This window comes from Eumetopias jubatus, unplaced genomic scaffold (genome assembly GCF_037043125.1).
Source record: "Eumetopias jubatus isolate StellerSeaLion01/CBP00866 unplaced genomic scaffold, mEumJub1_p1.0 scaffold_8, whole genome shotgun sequence".
NCBI classification, from domain to species: Eukaryota; Metazoa; Chordata; class Mammalia; order Carnivora; family Otariidae; genus Eumetopias; species Eumetopias jubatus.
The window spans coordinates 7862778-7885827 of NW_028274814.1; the positions used below are offsets into that span (position 1 = coordinate 7862778).

The window sequence follows — 23050 nt, forward strand, 5'->3', positions numbered from 1 at the left end:
TGTTAACATAACTATAAAAATAAATGTTCAAGGATTCTCTTAAATGGTGGTTTTAATGAAATTGTGTAGTATCTGGGTGTTTTCTCTTACTAAATGTACTTGTGACAATATTTGGGTTCGTAAAATCCAATCCAATTTGGAGGTTTTTTAATTGTTGGTGTTGGGGGGGGTTTCTTTAGTTCTTATTACTAAATATATATATGTTTTTTTGCAGCTGGTTTTAGGAGAAGTTTCCGTCTTAGTAGAAAAGATAAGAAAACAAATAAGTCCATGTATGAATGCAAGAAGAGTGACCAGTACGACACAGCTGATGTACCCACATATGAGGAAGTGACACCGTATCGGCGGCAAACGAACGAAAAATACAGACTTGTCGTCCTGGTTGGTAAGTGTGCCTTTTGTGTTAATTCTGACGAAACAACTGAGGTAGGAAGTATTTAACTTCAAAGAGCATGGTGCTTGAAGATTTCAAGCCAAAGAAAATCTCATTTTTGAATACCTTTTGTGTGGTCTCTACAATGACATTTTCAGTCTTTTCTATCCACATGACATTCATGAGACTTAAGAGATATGTGGAGAATGGTATTGACATTTGAGTGGGATCTCGGAGACGGGGGATAGCAAACACATCACAATGTATTAAGGAAATTGGGGTAACTAAATAATAGAAACAAATACTTTTTTAATATAACACAAGTTTCTTTTAAATCATTTCGAGGCAGTAGCTATGGTAGAAGCTTCTTAGGGCATTTAGGTGTTAAGTGAAATAAACTCTTTCAGCAGAGTTCTAGGATATTTACAGCTGGAGAGTCAGTTAATGAAACTGCTTAAAGTAGTTAATATATGTGGTGATTTCCACAGACATTGGCTGGTCTGACTCACATTCACGTTCTGGCATTTGTCTTGTCCAGCCTTCACAGACATGTGCAATCACGACCTCAGTGTTACTCCATCCACCTCATCCTCATTCACATTTCTTTTTAAAGATTTTTATTTATTTAAGAGATAGCATGAGCAGGGGCAGAAGCAGAGGGAGAGGGAGCAGCAGACTCCCCTCTGAGCAGGGAGCCCAATGCAGGACTCGATCCTAGGACCCAGGGAACATTACTTGAGTGGAAGGCAGACGCTTAACCCACTGAGCGACTCTGGTGCCCTCGTTTACATTTCTTTAAAAATTTGGTGAAAGGTAATTAAGGTCCAAGGATCAAAACCAATGATTTGGGAGGGAAAAAGAGGAATAAAGGAGCTTGGTGTCTCTTGTTGATTATTCCTTTATAAACTGAAGGTGACCATTATGGGGATGAGAATAAGTGGAAAAGGTAAAGAACCACCCTTTCTATTGATATGGCGTCCTTTGAAAGATTACAGCACGTGGATGGTGGTGATGCATGGGAAATGGTGCAGTTTCTCACACCCGATGACACTGGAAGTGGCCCCTAGCATCATCAGATGTTCACATTGTTGGCATTATTGAGAAAAACATATACTTCAGAGTTTCCCTTACTAACAGTGTCTCCCTTCTTCTAATCTATGTGCCTGAAAGCCCCCCCAAACCCCACCTGGAGGAATATTCTCTGTCGATTTCTGTGTTTACTGTAGAGCCTGCAATGACCCAGCTTCCAGTCCCCATAGAGTATGCTGAGAGTATAAGCATTCCCTGTTCTAAATCCTTTTGTGCCTCATGGGGGCTACTTGGACCTCCTGCTCCTCTTCTACCCCATTGTCCCTCCCAGCACCCATCTTAGCATCATCTCTTCCATCCCCTTGCATCTTCTGCTCTTCAGCAAAGGTCTGCTTCTCACCCGAAGAAAGAGACTCACCTTGTGATAAAAAGGCAAAGACAGCATGATTTCCCGGTTCCCCTTAAATCTAGATGACTCTCTGTAGCCAAGAAGTTACCATTATGACTGTGCTACTTTTGGTTTCCCTGAGGGGATCTAATTGAAAGAGGAAAGTAGAATAAACTTTGCTCTTTTTCTTTCTTTCCTGTAGATGCTAACCTCGGGGGTGAGGAAGGGAAGATAGATGAAGATAAACTGAGTAGTAATGCAGGAATGCATAAAAGCAAATCATAGTCACAATTTTGAAAAAGAAATATTCATTCTCTAGAATCTTTCAAAGGAAAAGGGGATATAGGGGAATTCCGATCTCATACAGGTTAGAAATAGCCATGCAGTTCTGTTAAATGGTACTCTATACAGATGTCATCATTCCTCCCTATAGTTCTTTAAGGAAATTCCTGGTATCTTTTTTGTGGATGCCTTGCATTTTTTTATGTAGATAATCTTGTTATCTGTGACCAGAGATGATTTTTATTTCTTTTTTGTAGGTGTTTTATTGTATATTCATATTGTATTCTCTCCTCTCTTTAGGCTCTCCAGTATGATGATAAATAAATGGGAGTGGTGAGAACATCTTTGCTTTATTCTCAGTCTTAGGGAGAAAGTATTCAGTCTTTCACCACAAAGTATGATATTAGGTGTAGGTTTTTTTGTAGGTGCCCTTTACCAGGTTAAGAAAATACCCTTCTATTATTAGTTTGCTGAGAGTGTTTATCATGAATTGATGTTGAATTTTGTCAAGTGAATTTTTTTCTGCATCTATTGAGATGATTATATGGTTTTTCTTATTTGATCTGTTGAAATGGTGAATTGCATTGATTGATTTTTCTTTTAAAGATTGTATTTATTTGAGATAGAATGAAAGAGAGAGAGTACAAGGTGGGGAGGCAGAGGGAGAGGGAGAAGCAGGCTCCCCACTGAGCAGGGACCCTGATGTGGGGCTTGATCCCAGGACCCCAGGATCATGACGTGAGCTGTAGGCAGACACTTAACTGACTGAGCCATCCAGGCACCCCTGCATCAATTGATTTTTGTGTGTTCAATGAGCTTTGCATAATGTATTAGCTTTTTGCACAGTACGAGATTCAATTTGCTGGTCTGTAGTTTTCTTATAATGTTTTTTGTTTGTATCAAGGTAATGCCATATTCATAAATGTGTTGGGGAGTGTTTTGTCCTCTTCACTTTTCTGGGAGAGCTTGTGTAGAATTAGTATTATTTTCCTTTAAAATGTTTCAAAGAATTACACGGCAAAACCACGCTGTGGCATCTTTTTTGGGAGATTTTTAGCTACATACTTAATTTCTTTAAAACAAATTGAAGAAGAGAGGAGGAAGGGGGAGAGGGAGAGAACATGGGAGAGAGTGCATCTTTGTACCTTTATACACACACACACATACACACACAAGACTATTCAACAAGCTTTGGCAGTTTGTGTCTTTGAATTTGTCTGTTTCACCTAAGTTGCCAATTGTATAAGCATAAAGTTGTTCATAATATTCCCTTATTATCATTTAACTCTCTTTAAGGTCTGTAGTAATGTCTCCACTTTCATTCTTGTTATTGGTAATTTGTGTCTTCACTCTAGATCAGGTACGTACGTATTGCTGCATAACAAGTTCTTAGAGTTAATTCTTGTGTGTGAATTATGTAAGAGTCAAAGTTTAAGTCTTCATAATCTGTATATTCATAGCTAGTTTACTACAAACTTAGTGACTTTAAAATAGCACATACTTATTATCTGAAAGTTTCTGCAGGTCAGAATTTGGAGAGTTCGGGCATGACTTAGCCGGGTCCTCTGCTTCAGGATCTCTCATAAGGCTACACTCAAGTCTTGGCCAGAGGTAGGCGTCTCAGTTTGAATGCTGGACTGATAAAGGATCTACTTCCAAAACCATGCGCTTGTTGGCAAAGTTCATAATACACCCTCAATTCCTTGTCATGTGGGCCTCTGCAGCATGGTAGCTTGCTTCATCAGAGTGTATAAACTGAGAAAGCAGAAGAACAGAACATCCCATATTCCGTTGGTTAGAAGCAAATCACAGGTTTTGCCCACAATCAAGGAGAGGGAATTGCACAAAGGTGTGAAAAACAGGAGGGTGGGGATCATTGCTGGCCTTTGTAGAGTCTACCTGCCTATGTCTTTTTCTAATTTATTGACCTTTTGTAACACCCCTTGTGTATTTAAATTGTTTTTCTTTTCTCAATTTTATTGATTTGTGTTCTTTATTATTTCCTTCCTCTGCTTACTTTGGACTTATTTTTCTTCTAGTTTTATAAAGTTAAATATTAGACTATTGACTAGAAACATTTTTTTAAAAATTTAAGTATTGTTCGGCATAATTTTTTTTTTTTAAGATTTTATTTATTTATTTGACAGAGAGAGACACAGTGTGAGAGGGAACACAAGTAGGGGGAGTGGGAGAGGGAGAAGCAGGCTTCCCGCTGAGCAGGGAGCCCGATGTGGGGCTCTATCCCAGGACCCTGGGATCACGACCTGAGCTGAAGGCAGACGCTTAACAACTGAGCCACCCTGGTGCCCCTGTTAGGCATAAATTTAAATTTCCCTCTAAGCACTACAACCTACAAATTTTGATGTGTTGTATCTTTGTAACATATCACTCAAATCAGAATATTTTCTAATTTCCTTTGTGATTTCTTTGATCTACAAGTTGTTTAAAATGTGTTCTTTAATTTCCAAATACTTGAGGATTATCCAGATATCTTTCTGTTATTGAGTTCTTGTTTAATTTCATTATGATCAGACAGTATGCTTTGTATGATTTCAATTCTTTTCAATTTATCAGATTTTTTTTGGGGGGGGGCCTGGAATATGGTCCATGTTGTTGGGTGTTCTGTGTGCACTTAAAAAGAATGTGTAGTCTGCTGTTGTTGGATGGAGTGTTTGGTGTATGTTATTTAAGTCAAGTTGGTTGATCATGTTATTTAGGTCTTCCATATTCTTAACTGATTTTTTGTCTACTTGTTCTGTGAATTGTTGAGAGAGGAGTGGAGTGTTAAATTCTCTATAATTGTAGATTTGTCTGTTTCTCTTTTCACATCAGTCAGCTTTTACTTAAGATATTTAGAAGCTCTGTTGTTAAGTATATGTACATTTAGGAGTATTATGTTTTCTTAATGAATTGAGCTTCTTGTTATGGAATGTTCCTTTTTATCCCTGGTAATATTCATTGTTCTCAAGTCTGCTTTGTGTGATGTATAAGATAGCCACTTAAGTTTTCCTTTGCTTATTGTTTGCATGGTATATCTTTTCTTGTCCTTTTATTTTAACCCATCTGTGTGTTTATTATTAAAGTGGATTTGTTTGTTTTTTACAGATAACATAGTCTTGGGTCTTGTTAACCCAAGTTAACCAGTCTGATAATCTGCATCTTTGATTGTTATGTTTGGACCATTTATATTTAATATAAACTACTGATATGGTTGAATTTAGGTCTATTATTTTTATTTTAGATCTACTATTTGTTTTCTGTTTGTCCCTCTTCATTTTGTTTGTCTGTTCCTTCCTGCCTTCTTTTGGGTTGTCCATTTTTTAATTTGATTTTAATATATTGATGACCTTTTTGCTTTACCTCTGTATGTAACTATTCTCTAATTGATTTTGAGGGTTTTTAATCTCTGGTTTTCAGCAGTTGGATTATGATGTATCTATTTGTGTTTTGAGTTTAGTGTGCCTGGGTTTACTGAACATCTGAAATCTATAAATTTATGACTTTCACCAAATTTTGGAAAATTTTGGCCATTATTTTTTTCAAAGATTTTTTTTTTTTGCCCTAACCTGTTTCCCCTCTACTTCTGGGACTGCAGTAGCACATGTGTTAGACCCTTTAGTATTGTCTCACAGGATCCCGAGGCTCTGATTATATTTTTTTTCTAGTGTTTTTGTTTTTCAAATTTGACAGTTTCTTTTGGCCTGTCTTCAAGATCTCTGACTCTTTCCTTCATCATCACTGTGTTGCTTTGTTGCCCACTGACCAAATAATTATCTTTCAGATATGGTATCTTTTTTCAATTGTGAAATTACCAGTTTTTTTCATAGTTTTTGTTTATTAAGTTCAAGTAAGAACTTGATTTTTACATTCATTTCCTGTGTGTCTAGTTTTGCCTTATGAAGCTTAGTTAAGATAACTTCTTTATTGTTTTGGATAATTCCAATGTTAGGCTCATCTTGTGGTTGGCATCTGTCGATTGTATTTTTTTTTTTTTTTTGAGAATCCATCATCTTCGTGCATTGAATAATTTTGTTCTGTATCCTAGACATTTTGAACATTATTTTGTACAGACTTTGGATCTTATTATATTCCTCTGGAAAATGTTAAATTTTTTAGCAGGCTGTCACCCTGATTAGGCTTATTCTGTTTGCCTCAGTTCAGTTTACAAGTCTTTGCTCTGCTGCTTTGGGTGTATTTCTTGCATGTGACATTTGTGTTAGCCAGACACTTACACAGTGTTTAAACCTTAGTTATGCTGCTTTGGGTTCATCTCACTTATGCACAGCTTAGGGGTGAGCCCACAACTTTTGTGGAATCTTAGCACAGTCCACTGCCAACTCTGAGTGGAGATTCGTCCTCTGGGTAGAGCCTAAGAACAAAGAAAAATAAACAGGGAAACTTTATCCCTTTGGGGGTCACCTCTCCAGATCTGACATCCTTCTATACTCTGCCTGCTTTTGTTTGCTTTTCAGAGTCTCCAGGTTGTTGCTTTTTGTGTGCTGCCCAAGAGTTTAATTGTGATCAGTGTGGGAGACAGGCTATAGTGTGCTTACTCCACCAGAGGGGAGCGAGAACTCCCCAAAGCTTTAGACTCCTGTCACAGATACAATTTGCCATTCGTCACTGGCATATCTTTATCAGCCTCCTCAGAATTGAGTGATGATACCCTAACTCTCATGTCTCCTACTCAAAGTTTTAAAGAGTTATCAGGACAGAATACCACAGCACCATCTAGACTACCTTTTGGTAAAATCACGCTCCTGGAAATATGTATCACAGTATTCCATTGTCAGCCCCAAGTCACAGGTGATCCCAGGTGTTTTGACTGCTGTTTTCTATAAATGCTAGTTGTTTGGGTCCACAGTCACTGAACTAAAATTCATCTGGCTGTGAAATCTTCAGTGAAGAGGTTAATTTAATTGTATGCATTTAAGTTGCCCTAAATCCCCCTTTGCCCATTGATCTTTGGGGTCCTGGCACCTGATTCTGGATTGAATATGGATTCTGTCCCGTGGGCCTCATGCTTTACTTTCTGACAGACAAACCACTGCTTGCTCTTTTTTTTTTTTTTCTTTTTACTATATTTTTACATTCCCAGTAGGATCCTATAGCCTTTTCTTTTCTCTTTCTTTCTTTCTTTTTTCTTTTCTTTTCTTTTCTTTTTCTCTTTCTTTCTTTCTTCTTTCTTTCTTTCTTTTTCTTTTCTTTTTTTTCTTTTCTTTTCCTGTGATATCACTCATACTGCAGTGACTGTTCTTTCTCTGTCTCCTGCTTGGAATTCCTTAAGTTTCTGAGGCCTGGTTCTCAGAGATTTCCCCTCTATCTCCCGACAGGAGGGTTGCTCTCAAGATAGTCCTAAACTGGAGATGCTAAATGTTGACCCTTCCAGGTGGTATAGCCAGTGAAGATTTCCAGTTCCTTTGCTATGTGCTTCTCCCCCACTTGTGTTTCCTTACTCTTTGGAGTTTTCCAATCTTAAGTAAACAATTAATTGCATTACTTCAGTGACAACAAAATATCCCTTTTTACTACTTAGATTTTTCTACCAGTAAAATCTAACTATAATGTTTCATTACCCTCTGCTGTTCCTAACTGCTTTCAAACAGCTCCAGCTGAGTTTTTAAATTTTATCTTTTCTCAAGTGGGTCCTATCCTTCCTCTCTCCTGTGTAATCACAGTAACCCATATATATCGAGTGCCAGGCATTGAGTTAAGGGCTGTGCATGTATTACTTCATCCAGTCCTCACCATGAGTATGAGGTAAATACTTGTATTATCCCCACAGAAGAAGAAACTGAAGCACAGGAGGAGAACTGAGTTACTTTGCCCAAGCTGCGCATGCAGCTACTGAGTTGTGGAGCTGATTCATACCTAAATAGTTCAAGACCAGAACCTTCTGTAACTGGAGCCCACTGGTGCAAGAGCACCTGGCTCCGTGAGTCCCAAACAGACCAGATTTGACCACTTACCACTGACAAAATCCAGAAGCAGAGAGAGAGTGGTGGTGAAACAAGAAAGGAATTTATTTCAGTGAGACCAACACTGGGGAGACAGTGAACTAACATCTCAAAGACTGTCTCCAAAGTGCTGAAAATACTTCTAGGTTTATATAAGAAAAATTGGGGACACGGGTCAGTGGGTACATGCAGGTGTGCAGCACAGGTCGATCATGGTCTTGGGGTCAGTCACATGGGGTCTTGCTGGTATCAGGGTAGTCATTATTGCTTGAGGGGTAGTTTGGGTTCCCATCATGGAATGCTTTACCTGAGGATCTTTTGCCTGAGTTAAAGATGAGTTTAGGGGTGCGCCTGGGTGGCTCAGTCAGTTGAGCGTCCAACTCTTGATTTTGCCTCAGGTCATAATCTCAGGGTCGTGGAATCAAGCCCCACATCGGGCTTCAGGCTCAGCAGGGAATCTGCTTGAGATTCTGTCTCTCCCTCTGCCCCTTCCCCCATTTGTGCACACACACACACACTCTCTCTCTCTCTCTCTCTCTCTCTCTCTCTCTCAGATAAATAAGCAGGGCACCTGGGCGGCTCAGTCGGTTGAGTGTATGCCTTCGGCTCAGGTCACGATCCCAGGGTCCTGGGATCAAGTCCAGCATTGGGCTCCCTGCTCAGTGGAGAGCCTGCTTCTCCCTCTGCCTCTGCTGCTTCCCCTGGCTTGCGCTCTCTATTTCAAATAAATAAATATCTTAAAAAAATAAAATAAATAAATACATCTTTTTTTAAAAAGACAGTTTAAAAGATAGGTCAAAATGAGGTAAAGTTGGGGGACTTGAGTGGCTCAGTCATTAAGTGACCGACTCTTGATCTCAGCTCAAGTCTTGATCTCAGGGTGTGAGCTCCAGCCCCACACTGGGCTCCATGCTTGGCATGGACTTTAAAAAAAAAAAAAAAAGGAGGTGAAGTCCTCTTTCAGATCCCCACTGTCAAAACACCATTCCATTTCTATGGAGAGAAAAGAAACAGTGGTCATTTCTTCTATAGCTACTTCCTACGGACCAGGGATGACATAGGGATTTTGAAATGGAAGATTTTGACAGTGTGGGAGAATTTCATTTCTTGAGTCTGTCCTGAGATACACAGTAAGGTATCTCTATGCTGGTCTGAATGGCATGGGCTCCTGCCTGACAAATATAAAAAGTCAAACCACAACCAAAAAAAAAGGCCAGAAATATAAAGGATAAGAAACAGCCATGCTTAGCAGGGAAATCCATTTGGAAAGAATCAAATTTAGTCAACTGCTAAAAGGATCTAGAACCATCTATAGCAATGATGTGTTTACTTGAATCTTTCATGGCTTCAGATACATTCTTTGAGTAATTTGGAATATATATATATACAACATTCTGTTTTAATGAGAGCACAGGTTCCTCCTTGGGCTGCAGTCAAAATATCAAGGGCCATCTGGTTTTGAAGGACTGCTTTTTGAATTCGTGTGGTTTCATCATTCAGCAGTGACTGCATGGTGAGTTTGATTAAAGATGGCCACTTTATGGTTGGCTAAAGCCTCTACTTGTAATTCTACATCAACAAAGGTGGCTTCTGGGACATATATATGGCTAAGGGATAAAATCATCAAGAAACCCTCTTTACCCAATGTCTAGCTTTAATAATATCCCAATTATGAGGAATCACTGGCAAGTGGTAGACCCTCCCAGGAGATACGGGCCTCTGTTAAGTGCATTGTCCAATCCCATCATAAGGAAGGGAGGGCCTTATTTCCACAAGTCCTTAGCTAACCCCATGGAGTACGGTAAGCTCTGGCTTTTGAGGAGTGATTTTGCTATTCCAGCCACATACCCGGACATACTAAAACTTTAGGGATTTCATATAATTTCTAGAAGAGTTAAAGCATTTACCCATACGATAAAAACCTAAGGAAGTTTATCATCATTTTTTTGACAGTGCTTCCCATCTAACTTAACTACCATGTAACTTAACAAATAAGCCTACTTGGTCAAGAAGACTTTGTTTAGAATTTGCATCTTGGGAAGTTTGTAAAAACCACAGAAGGTTCTAAAGCACATATCTAAATAGGATTACAGATCATTATAAAACAGCATTTTATTATCTATGTAATCAAGGTGGTAATGAGAAAGTTATATAGTTTGAGCAAAACTTAGCTCCTTTAATATTGAGAAGCTTCAATCAAAGACCTAAAAAAGACAAGACATAGAAATTTTGGTTTTCTGATCAGATAAAAAAAAACAAGAACTTTGTTTACAATTTCTTGCAAGAGTAGACCAACAATCCAAGAAAACTTTATTTTTTTAACAGAAAAGCTAAATCTCAGTCTTATATGGGTGTACTTTTAAAACTCATTCATTCCAGTGTTAGTCTTGACCATGCATAAAATTCTTTTCCAAAGATTCCCCTTCACAAATCTTTTACAACTTCCTTTTTCATTCAGATTTTGTAGTTTCTCTATCACAAGAAGCCCAAAACAGATAAACCTATGTTCAGTAATGAAGGTTTCACTACTTTATCTTACTGGGAAAAGACATCGATATCCAGTGAGTTCAAACCAATATATCATTTAACCGAGCAAAACTTCGAAGTTTCAGGTTAACAAAGATTCTGAAAGCTGTACACCTTTTTTTTTTTTAATTCAACCTACTTGCTCTTAACAATTACCCATGAAAGCTTCATGAGACAGATCAAATCAACCATCATTTTAAGTCCTCTTTTATCCTGACAGATTGCAGTAGAGATAACCTTTAGTAAACCTTGGTGTAGAATGTGACCTTCAGTAAGCCTTGGTGGAATAAAAGTTTTATATTTAATGCTAATAACTCTAAAGACATGTCTATTTTAATTAAGCTGACAGTCTTGAATTAGCTTTAATACCCAATATGTTGCATCTAAGTCCACTAAAAAGTTAATCAGTTTGTTCCCCACCATAAGTTTTACTTGGGGCTCCTGTGGAAAAACCTCAAGTGGTCAGTTTAAGTCCGGGGGAGCCTCAGGACCCCTTCGTGTTGATTTGGGGTCATGAATCTCATAAGGAGGCAGCTCAGCAGCTTGGGGTGCTCTTTGTTCCTTGCTAGTGAGGATAGGAGGAGCAGGGCCAGTGGCCCAGGAGGCATCAAGGATGGGATAGAAGCCGTCGCGTGAGCCGCCTGGGGGTGAGGCTACAGCGACGGAGGAGGGGAAGGCAGAGGGGGCGGGGCGGGTAAGGGTGCCCCAGCACGGCTGATGGTGAATTTAAAGTTTGGACTAACAATCCTTTAACTCCATGTCCTATCTCTCCCTCCTGCAAAGGAGCCTTGAATTGTCTCGAGTTGCTTTTCAGTGCTCTGCACCACCAGTTCACAGTATGTCCCAATGGACTTCCTTGGGGAACAGAAGGAATATTTGCCATCTTCCTGGGCAAAGGTTCAGAAAGAACACAGAAGCAACATAACTGTGACTACATGAAGCCCAGAGTTCCTGTTAGCATTTATTCTTCCCCCCCCCCCCCGAGTGGGGGATATTCACCGACTGAACCACACAGCTTCCCAGACAAGCTGAGAGAGCCAAGCCAACCCCCCCCCCCGCCCCAGTTCAGAGGCAACCAAATGGGAGGAAGGAGTCCGAGAGCCATTCAGTGGCCATCTTTCCTCTGAGCTTAACATACTCCTTTGTCAGGCAGTGTTACAATGAGAATTCATTTTTTTCTTAGTCATAGGTTTATAACTGAAAGGAGACCAGTCGACCACTATGTTCTCAGGGGGGTTCTGGGAGGGGATAGGAGTTAGCATTCCCTGTCTCGTACACACAAACTCCTCCCAACAGAGATCTCCCTATATGCGAACCCTGGCTTCCCATTTACTTCTCATCCATTCCTTTTTCCAGCAGTAACTTCCTGAATTAAAATAGCTCATGCCATTACTCAAGCTACACAAGCCTGAGCAAATGGGTTACGACAACCCGAAACGAGTAGCCCCGAAGCACCCGACAGCAGGGAGCCGAAGTACAAGGACCGGGTGTGAGGGGCCTTTATCGGGGGGCTTACCAGGAGCCAAATCTTTGGAGGCGGCTACACTTCTGAGTCGTTTCTCTGTTTCACCAAATGCAGTTAAGGCTGTTGATGCCAGTTCAGGGAAAGAAACTTAGTCCTCGAAACGAAACAGGTTTTGGCAGCCGCAGAGGACTTCCTTCCTGCCCTCCCCGCCCGGGATCTCTTAGCCAGGAGTAGCTGACTCTGACCTGTCACAGCCACTGGCTCGGGAACTAGACTGACGTGCCCTGCCTGGCGCTCTGCTGTGGCCAAGTGCTCCGTCCCGGGGGAGCCCCGCAGGGGCTGGGCCAGTCGGAAGTACAGCTCCTGGCTGGCTCGCCAAAACCGCGGCCACCTGGCTCCAGGGGTCCCAAACAGACCAGGTTCAGCCACTCGCTGAAGAGACCGGTGGTGGTGAAACAAGAAAGGAATTGACTTGAGTGAGGCCAACGCCTGAAGAGGGCGGACTCGTGTCTCAAAAACTGTCTCCAAAGCACTGAAAATATTTCTAGGTTTATATAAGGAAACTGTGGGACAGGGGTCAGTGGGTACATGCAGGTGGGCGGTGAAGGTCAGGTCATCGCCGCTCGTGCAGGGTCTTGCTGGCTCAGGCCATCCTTATTGCTCGAGGGGTAGTTTGGGTTCCCATCACGGGATGTTTGCCCATGGGGTCCTTTGCCTGAGTGAAGAGAGAAGCTAGAAAGAAGAACTTAGAAAGTACAGACTGAGGTCAAAGTGGAGGTAGTTAAAATCCTCCTTTACTTTCTTATCTCACTGTGGAATATTGTTTCCAGTCTACAAAATCAGGGTGCTGCCGACACCATTGGCTGGATCTAAATACCCTACTTTTCTTTTTTTCTCTTTGATTTAGGGCCCATCCACTCAGTTTCCCACCAAATACCTCCATGTTTTGTGAAAGTGTAGGTTCACGTAAATCCTGCCCACGTTCAGGCCTCGAGCTGGATCTTTTGTCTTTGGGCCTCCAGGCGTCTGGTCAGCCGGCTGTGCGGGCAGAGCCCCTCCTAGTACATAGTGTTCCTGTTTCACCTTCCATCTCCTTAAAATTTGCCAACTGTTCCTAAAGTATCCTGGGTTGATTTTCCTGGCCTTTTCCCCTCCAGTCCATTCACATGCTCAGTAGCCCCCCTGGGGTAACCCTCCCAGCCACCAGGGAAAGGCTCTGGGCTTGATCTTACCATCTGCTCTGGCTGCACGTTTCTGAGATTGCTTCTCAGGAGTTTTTTTTGTTTTGGGGTTGTTTGTTTGTTTTTAAGATTTATTTATTTATTTTAGAGAGAGAGAGTGAGAGAAAGTGCCGGGGGGGGGGGGCTAGGGGAGCTGCAGAGGGAGAGAGAGAATCTCAAGCAGACTCCCCGTTGAGTGCGAAGCTCGACTAGGGGCTCAATTCCCCAGCTCTTTCTCCAAGGCTTCTCAAACCTTAACACTATTCCAGTCATCTGGGGATTTTGTTCTTAAGCCTGAGGCAGGGCCAGAACTTGTGCATTTCTGACAAGTTCCCAGATGCTGCTGGGGGCGGGGGGGGGGGGGGGATTAGAGGGTGTATTTTGCTTTTCACCTGTTGCCGTTGGTTCTAATGCAAACGTCGGGAGGTGCGCCCGACTGCACACTGTGGGAGGGCCTCGTTGCTGTGTTTGAATGGGTTCTGTTGCCATCACCTTACTTCGTTAGTGGTTGTGAACTGGGTGCCATTTGTTTTGATTTTCTACTTATCACATATCAGTTTTGTGCTTTGTCATGCATGTGCTCTACTGATGGTTTTAAAATTTTGGGGTTTTGTCTTAATCTGTTGTTCAGGGTTTGCACAGGGATATTTTAGGCTTGGTTTGTCCGTTGTGATCGACTAATTTATTATTATTTTTAGACTATTCTGAAATTCCTATAGGAAAAAAAAAATTCTATTTGAAATTCTTTATCTCCTTACACTTTATTTCCCCATTTTGGAGCAGTTGCTGGTGTGATGTAATTTTATTTACTCCTACCCTTACCCTTGCTGTGGCCTTGTGTGGAGTGTGGTATTCCACAGTGCAATCCAGTGACAGCCAAGGTCATTATATGTAACTGTCCTTTTGGGGCACCTGGGTGGCTCAGTCGGTTAAGCGTGTGCTTTCAGCTCAGGTCATGATCTCAGGGTCCTGGGATCGAGCCCGTGCATTGGGCACCCTGCTCAGTGGGGAGGCTGCTTCTCCCTCTGCCTCTGCCCCCCCCCCCCCCCCCCCCGCCGCTCGTGCTCGCTCTCTCACTTTATCTCAAATAAACAAATAAAATAGTTTTTAAAAAACCTGTTTACTATTATTCACCTTTTTCTGTGTGGCCATTGCTCAGAAAATCTTTATGCTTGTCTGTATGGCACGGCTGAAGTATCAGTTCAGTATTTATTGTCTGGAAAAATCTCCATCTGTTATATCCTATGAAGTGGGATAGCGTACATGGTAACAAACAGGCCTCTGGGGAAGGACAGGCTATGTTCTAATCCTGTTGTGCTCTTCAGTAGCCATGCGATACCTACACATTTCAGATTTTCTCTGGCCTTCAGTTTCTTCATCTGAAAAATGAGGATAATAAGAGCACCTGCTTTCTGGGTTTGTTTGAGGGCTAAATGAAATGATATTTGCAAATACTTAGACCAGTTCCTGGCCCCTCGCAAGCTTTTAATAAAAAGTCGCCCTTCCATCTTGTTAAAAAACCAAATTGAACTAAGTTTTAAAGATTTTATTGGCTTTATTCAGTGATTCCTGGATTGGGCAGCATCCCATCTAGCAGATAGGAAGGAACTCCAAAGAGCTGTACAAAATGAAAGACTTTTATAGGCAGAGGGCTTGGGAAAAGGAAGTTACTGGATTTAAGAGTGGATTGTTTGTGGCAAGGTCACCTTCCTTTAGGGGACCTCGGGGATCTATCAGGCAGATGGTGCTGACCAGTTGATTCCAGATCAACTGGGTTACGAGTTCACTCCTGGAGGGGGGCGCCTGGGGGGCTCAGTTGGTTAAGCGTCTGACTCTTGGTTTCAGCTCAGGTCATGGGATCGAGTCCTGTGTCGGGCTCCGTGCTCAGCTCGGAGTCTGCTTGAGATTCTTTCCCTCTGCTTCTCCCTTCCCCTCTGCCGCTCCCCCCACCTGCTGGTGCACACACACATGCTCTCTCTCAGAAATTAATTAATCAATCTCAAAAAAGTTCACTTCTGGGAGTAGCGGAAACTAAATCAGGTATTATGGTTTGGTCTGGTGATATGGGCTTAACACAAGTGACTCCATTTGGGGCCTGTTGTCTTTTTTTTTTTTTTAACATTTACCCCCTTTTGATCAGACTCTCAGCTTAACTCAGGGATATGATCAAAATTTAAGGCATTAGCCCCACTCCAAGCTGATGCTCTCACATTCTCAGATTTTGCTCTATCCTCTGTGTAGTAATCACAGGTCGTGACGTTTTTTGCTGAATCTCTATGGTATTGACAGGTATGACTTCAGGTTCACTTTTTTTTTTTTTTTTTTTTAAAGCTGATCATTGTCTTTGTTCCTTTTTCTGATGTTCCAGTCTGAGGGAGATCATTTCCTTACTGGTTAGCGGCTGCGAACATGCATTTAAAGCCTTCGAGAGAATACGGCGCACCAGGGAGACTACTATGATCCGTCGAAGCAGGATAACTCACAGTATCTAGAGTGCACTTTGGAGCCATGCTCCCTAACACACAAATCAATCAAAATCAAATAAGCCAAAAAGACCCTGTTGAAGGGGTCACTTCCTTAAGCCAAGTGGCTTGTTTGCTAATCTTGCATAACTGAGTTTCAGCTTCCCCGGAAGTGTCATCCAAGTGCAGCAAGGGGTGTCGGCCCCAGCAGAGACACCTCCTTGTTCGGCTAAAAGATGCTCAGGGCTGCCCTCTTACCAAGAGCAAACTTGACCACAGGGTCTGAGGGTTCCTGTTGGGCAGCTGTCAGGTTTGCAGCAGATTCTGCAGTGCTTTCAGAAGTTGAGGAGAGATTCCTGGTCGTAGCCTCATATGCACACTCTGCTGACCGGGAGCAGGGACCCACCAGAGGAAGCGAATCCTACATCATGAAAGCCTCCTGGTAGGTCCTTCCTAACTTGACGGTGTACATCAGGGGTCTTGACCAGTGAGGTGTCTCTGTTTATTTGTGAACAGTCAGGGGCACAGATAACCTGAGAGGCATTGCCTGGTTCTGCGCCAACCATCTAAGGATTCGTAGGCCTAGGGAGGATGATAACCACAGATAAGGATAAACCGTTCTGGGGCACACGCCGCTTCTGTGAAGGGGGCTTGTGAATGGATTCACTTGCAGCGATTGTTACGATTGTCCACTGCAACCGGGGGTCAGTTAGGTTTTCAGTGCACCGGGGAAGCAAATCTCCTCGGCTGAACCAAAAAGTCGTTCTAAATTCCCTGCAGAGATGGGCGCTGCTGTTGGGATCTTTCCGTGATCGGGGGCAGAACTGACTGAGATCGTCATTGAACATGGAGGTGCAAATGTACTATGATTTGCATAGGTCTTTGTGTCTAATTGGGAAGTATGGTTATAACTGTAGAAAGGTGAAAAGGCACTGGATGTTCTGGCTGTAAAAGTTGGACTCTGTGCCTTCTAAGGGGTTGTAGCTTATGGTGATATCGGGACTAGAAGAAAAGTTGGTCACAGAGAGGACCAGGGGATTTCTAGCATCATGGGCAGATCAGAGTTTTTGATGACAAAATCCATCAAAACAAAAGGTTGCCCCCCCTTAGCAGTTGCTTGGGAGATATAGCTGGTGGTGCTACTTTTCCAGGCCAGGGACAGAGTAAAGGAAAGAGAAGATGAGAGTGTTTCCTGTTTAGTTAAAGTATAAAGTCTTGATCTGGCATCTTGGTTGGAAGCAGTCTACAGTGATGTCAGCTCCTTTCCCTCATTGCTTTGATTTGGAAGTCTCCAGCATCTGGACAGGACCAGATGGCAGGTGGAGTCTTCTCTAGCTGTGAGGTGTGTAACCAAGATTCGGTGCTTTCTGGTTTTGCAGCAGTGTCAACAGTCAGGAACCTTTGGTAAGGTCCCTTCCAACAAGGTTGGGGAGTTGTCTTCCTCTGATGACATTTCCAGAACACCACCGAGGTCAATTCATAATTTGAGTCATCTTCGTTGCGCCATGGTGGGGGAAGGAATGCAAAAACTGAAAAGTGAGTTATGCCAGGGAGCAAGGAAGGACCCAGTAGCCATCTTGGTTTTCCCATCACCCCAACCGTTCATTGAATTTATAACCTTGTTTGCTCATCGTAATTTCGCTGGTTCAGGAGCGGACTGTTGCCATGTTATAGGACATCAGAAAGGCAGAAGTCTGGCAACAAGAGGTCATTTTTTGCAGAAGCAAAGTGGACTTTATCCATATGTGCCACAACCTTGATAGATTCAGTTGTACTGCCATTCCATGAAAGTCAGCTAGGGCGTTTCTCTGATACCAGGTTCCATTTTTAGTGTGGGCCTCAATTTTGATGACAGCAATTTTGGAAGATAAGACCATAGCAGTAAGAAGGTCTTCTACTTCTTGTCCATTTTTGATTGGGGTCCAGTGGACATAAGAAAACCACTTTGTTTCCATAACCATCCCAAACCATGGCTGATCCTAAAGGTTCATATTCATATCAGCTATCTGTATGAATATGAACAGTCTGTCCTTTCGATAAATGGTGTATTTGGGTTAGGGCACGGAGCTCTGTTTGTTGGGCCGATTAGCTTGTGGGAGGTTTCCTCTCCCAAGTAGTTCATATTGGGTAGTAACAGTATTGTCAGCCTGAAAGTTCCCTTTCTCAGTTTTACAGGATGACCCATCAACAGACAAAATTAGATCAGGATTAGTCAAAGGAGGTAGCTCCTAAATCAGGATGTGTCACAAAATCGGGTGCCTCATAGTCATGGGGCTCACCCTCATCAGGTAGGGGTAGTAACATGGCAGGATTAAGAATATTGCCACATTGAAGATGCAGGTTGGGTGGCAAAAGTAGAAGGATCTCACAGGAAGTGAGTGTGCTTGTGGAGAAATACTAAGTCAATTCAGAATTAAGACTTTGGACAGCTTATGGAGTTTGTAAATAAATGTCATTTCCTAGAGTCATATCTTTGGAAGCTTCTATTAACTGTGCAGCTGTAGCCTTCAAACATTTGGCATGGCCGCAGGTGACTGAATCAAGTTGGATGCTCCAAGAAGCAGTAGGTCTGTGTTCACTGCCACGTTCTTGGGTGATTATTTCCAGGACTTGGTTACCTCTTTCATACGCAAATAAGGTGAAAGGGTTTTTTTTGTTTTTGTTTTTGTTTTTGTTTTTAAGGTGAAAGGGTTTGAACAGGTAGGTAGCCCTGGGACAGGCAGTTCCTGCTGTGCTTATTTTAGTCTTATAAAGGTCTTCTTGTGATTATCTGCCCAAGGAAGGGTTCAGGGACTGAAATTTTAGTAAGTTCATGGATTGGGGAAGTCAGTCGAGGAAAATTAGGAGCCCAGAGTCTGCAGTAGCCAGCTAGGCCTAGGAATCCATGAAGATGTTGCTTAGTTGTGGGCCTAGGACATTGTTGGATTAGTTTACTTCTCTTTTGGAGATAGTGGATTCCATTAGCACCTAGATTATGGCCTAGGTAATGAACAGTATCTAGAGATGATTATAATTGTTCCTTAGAAATTTTTTTAAAAGATTTTATTTATTTATTTATTTGAGAGAGAGAGAGAGAAACAGCATGAGAGGGGAGAGGGTCAGAGGGAGAAGCAGGCTCCCCGCTGAGCCGGGAGCCAGATGTGGGACTCGATCCCAGGACTCTGGGACCATGACCTGAGCCGAAGGCAGTCGCTTAACCAACTGAGCCACCCAGGTGCCCGTTCCTTAGAAATTTTTATGTCCTTTTTCAGCTGTTGCAGCAAATAAATGGAATCTTTGATGGATACCTGTTTGGTCACTGGGCATAGCAAGAGGTCGTCTGCATACTCTAGTGCAAATATACTATGATACGGAGTGTGCTCAATTTCCCAGGGAACTATAGGGGATTTAAATTGGTGGAGCACTTGGGGGAAATAAGATGGGTCCCCATTGAGCCTGTGAGAGATGACTGCCCAGGTATAGTGTTAATTGTTCCAAATCAAGGCAAATAAATAGATGTTGGCTGTTGGGGTCTCCAGGGATGCTGAAGAAGGCTGAACATAGGTCCACAGCAGCGAACCGTCTTGACTCTAGTGGAACTTGTGACAAAAAGTTGTCAGGTTTGGAGCAACTGGGAAATGGGGAATAAGTATCTTATTAATAGGTCTCAACTCCTGGACAAATTGCCAACCCCACCCATCAGGTTTCCAGTCTGGCAGTTACCGGGGCTGGTCCAGGGAATGATTAGCGACTGAGTGATCAAGGTCTGTTGGTATGAGGTCTTGCACGGCTTCAGGCTTTAGTGGATATTGAGGCAATTTAGGAAGAGGTTTAGTTATGTCTATCTGAATTTTTATAGGCTCTGCACTCTGTTCTCCCAGTGTCAGTATTAGAAGTAGCCCACAGATTTTCAGGCACCTCAGATAAATCAGGGATCTGTGCTGGAATTGTTTCTCTTCTCTATCAGGGACAAGTTATAAGGGACATAAAAGATCAGGGTCAGGTTGGTAAGGTGAGGTTTCCATTGGAGGCAAAACGTATTAGCCCTTTTAATTTTAGAAAGGAGATCTCTACCTAACAGGTTGACTGGTACTGTATTACATAGCAAACAAACAAAAAACGACCCACCCACCCCCACACACAAACTTTTTCAGTAAAAGGTCCCAGAGTCATCTGTACTACAGGTTGAGATAGAATCTCTCTCTCAATTTTATTAGATACCCCGACTATAGAAACTTCTTCGCTCCGAGGGATTTGTTGTCCTATGAGAGCTGGGTTTAAAGTAGGGAATGTTGCTCCCATATCTACCAGAATCTGGCAAGGTTTTCCACTGATTTTATTTTTAGTCTTCCCTTAGCTGTTTAAGGGGATTACTGGTAGCAGTTTATCAGAGGATCCCTCAGAGTTGGCTCTGAGAGGGGCCATTTGGGGGAAGATAGGCATTTGAGTAGATGAGGAAGGATTTGAATAAGGCCTTTGATGATGGCTTTTTTCAGTGTCCTATTTAAAGAAAAATGAGACATTGACCCCTGGTCCAGTTTTTGTTTTGTTTTGTTTGGGTTTGGGTTTTTTTTAAGATTTTTATTAGAGAGCATGCGCACACGAGCGGGGAGAAGGGGCAGAGGGAGAGGGAGAAGCAGACTCCCTACTGAGCAGGGAGCCCACTATTTTGAGGCCCAAAATGGATGTGAGAAGCAGAATGGCATAACCCCAAGGATAACATTTGACATCCCCTGTATATGGGGCTCGATCCCAGGACCCCAGGATCAAGACCTGAGCTGAAAGCAGACGCTTAACTGACTGAGCCACCCAGGCGCCCTGGTCCAGTGTTTTGATGACAGACTCCTAAGAGGGTGCAATTGGGGGTGGGGGCAGGTATTATTTTAGGTGCCTGGTTCGTAGCTTTTGTAGCTATAAGGCTACTAATTTGGTGGACTTTTGATTTTGGTCTTGTTTCAAAGTCATAATGAGTTAGAGTCACAAGTTCAGTCAAGTCAGTGCCCTTCCATGCCATCTTGTTCATTTATCAGTCCGCTAATCACAGAAGATAATCCATTTACAAATAGGGCAACTAGAGCAGGTTGGGTGGCCTCATTCATTGTATACAACCTAGAATGCCATAGGAAGGGAGCTTGCAGATGGGCTTTAGAGTCCGTCAGATTTGTCTTATTGGCATGTTTGAATCATAGACCAGTCAAATGTGGGCAGTCAAGACTCTGTGAATGGCTTTTAAAAGATTCGTTGCTATCCTGCAGTTTTTTCCTGGTCCATAATGGGACCGTGATGAAGATGTCAAATGTTATCCTTGGGGTTATGCCATTCTGCTTCTCACATCCATTTTTGGGCTGCATCTGCTCCCACCAGGATGTGCACAAGCTGATAAAGATCTGACAGCCTGGCGTCATAGGCCGTGATGAGGACTCAATTCTTCAGAAAACTTTTGGGGTTCCTCCTTGAGTTTAGGAAATTCTTTAATTATGGGTCTTAGTTTGGTTTGGTTTTTGACCAAGGAGTGAAAGATGCCTGAGGAGGATCTCCTGCAGCCTTGGGGGGGTTTATTTTAAAATATAATTATATAATTGTCTCTTCAGGGTGGAAAGGCAATTCAGATAGAGAGTTAGGAGAACATGAGTACTGAGGTAAAGGAGGGTAGACGGGGAGCAGTAGGAGTTATGTCAGTCTGTCTTTTGTTGTAGGGATCTCTCTGTCTTTAATTCTTCATTAGCCTTTTGCTATGAATTTTTCAGTGAAGCTATTTTGGCATCTTGAAGCCTTTTGGAAGCTTCTCCATACCAATTAAAATAGGTATACCCATTCTGTTTGTTTGATTTGGGAACCTTTGCTTTCAAGCACACTTCCTAAATGAACAGTCTAAATGAATGCTCCCCCAATAATGGCCATTGCAGTTCTAGGTTGTCTTTAGTAAGAGTTGCCATTTTTGTAGCTGTCTATTGCTTCCGGGACTGTAGTTCTTTATACATAGAATAAGCAGGTGGCACACCTAGCTCTTTGTAATTTAAGAATCTCATTTCTTTAAGCTGTTGGGTCTCCTTGAGCCAAACTAATACCTCAGAGGGATGTGCCACTGGGTTGAGGATTGTGTGGTGTTTCACAGCGTACCTCCCTGTGCAAGAAATTTTCTTGAGGTTTACAGGTGACCTGGTGTCAATCTAACCCATTCCATGACCAACCTATCCTAACGTGAGAGTCTTAGAGTTAGGTGTTGAGCACGGTAACAGCTATTAAGTACTGATCCATGTCCACCGAGTTTGCGGCTTTTTGGCTTCTGAGATTCCCAATTGGCAATAGCCTGTACCCACACAAAGCCAGCCAAACAAGCATGTACACATTAATGCACCAGCAGTAACCAAAGAGATGTGATGGCAGAGTGGCCAAAAAAAGAGGGATTAGTTGCACCCCCCAGCCATTCCCAGCATGGAACTGTGGACAGAACCAGCGGACCCCAACAGCAGGAGGCTGGACTTTAAAGTAAGGGCTGGGACTAGAGGTCAGGGTAGAACCATCTACCAGATCTAGCTAACCCGCTAAGTCCTGGATTGGAAAGCCAATTAGATTAGGAGTTTGATGCAAAGAGAGCAGAGCCCAGAACCGGGGGGTGCTTACCCGTAGCCCTCAGAAAAAACAAGAAAAATAGAACTCGAAGCGTTCACGGATATCACACCTGTGTTTCTTATCATCCCCAGAGGTGTCAGAAGTTTCCTTCAGATCCTACCACTGCCACAAAATCTGTTAAAAACCAAAATTCAACGAGTGAATCTTTAAGATCTTACTGACTTTATTCAGTGATTCATGAATTGGGCAGCATCCCATCTAGCTGATAGAACTCCAAAGAGCTGTACAAAATGGAAGAATTTTATAGGCAGAAGGGGCAGGACAAGGAAGTTATTAGAAAAGTGTGTATTGTTTCAGGCACGGTCACCTTCCTTTGGGGGACAGCAGGGGTCTTTTAGGCAGATTACCTCACTGGTGCTGAGCAGGTAATTCTGGATCGACTGGTTTAAGAGTCCACTCCTGAGAGAGGTTGCTGTTAATTAGGTTAGGTATTAAGTCTTTATATGGTGATGTGGGCTTAGCATAAGTGACTCCATTTTGGGCCTGTTGTCTCCTTTTTATATTGTGAACTGAGAATACTAACAAGAGAAACATGAAATGTTCACATATGAGTGGACTTCTGCTAATTTTTTAACCTCTGTTTGAAATACTTAGAAACTAAATCAGATTATTCAGCAGTTTATCATCTAAAAGAGGTAACCAAGCAGGGGACTCAAATTTTATAAGTTTTGGATTGTTCCTGAATTAACTGTTAACTGTTCATGATGGCAGAAATCCTATACTAAGGAAGCAGTGC

The 23050-nt window shown here is 42.4% G+C and overlaps 1 protein-coding gene across 1 annotated transcript in view; it reads left to right on the forward strand.

Moving 5' to 3' along the window:
• The window catches only part of MPP7 (MAGUK p55 scaffold protein 7), a 287565-nt gene that overhangs the window by 232962 nt on the left and 31553 nt on the right, over nt 1-23050 (forward strand). The window contains exon 12 of the mRNA XM_028120937.2: nt 215-385. Within this exon, the coding sequence (XP_027976738.1) occupies nt 215-385 (171 nt within the window). The remainder of the gene's footprint in view (nt 1-214; nt 386-23050) is intronic.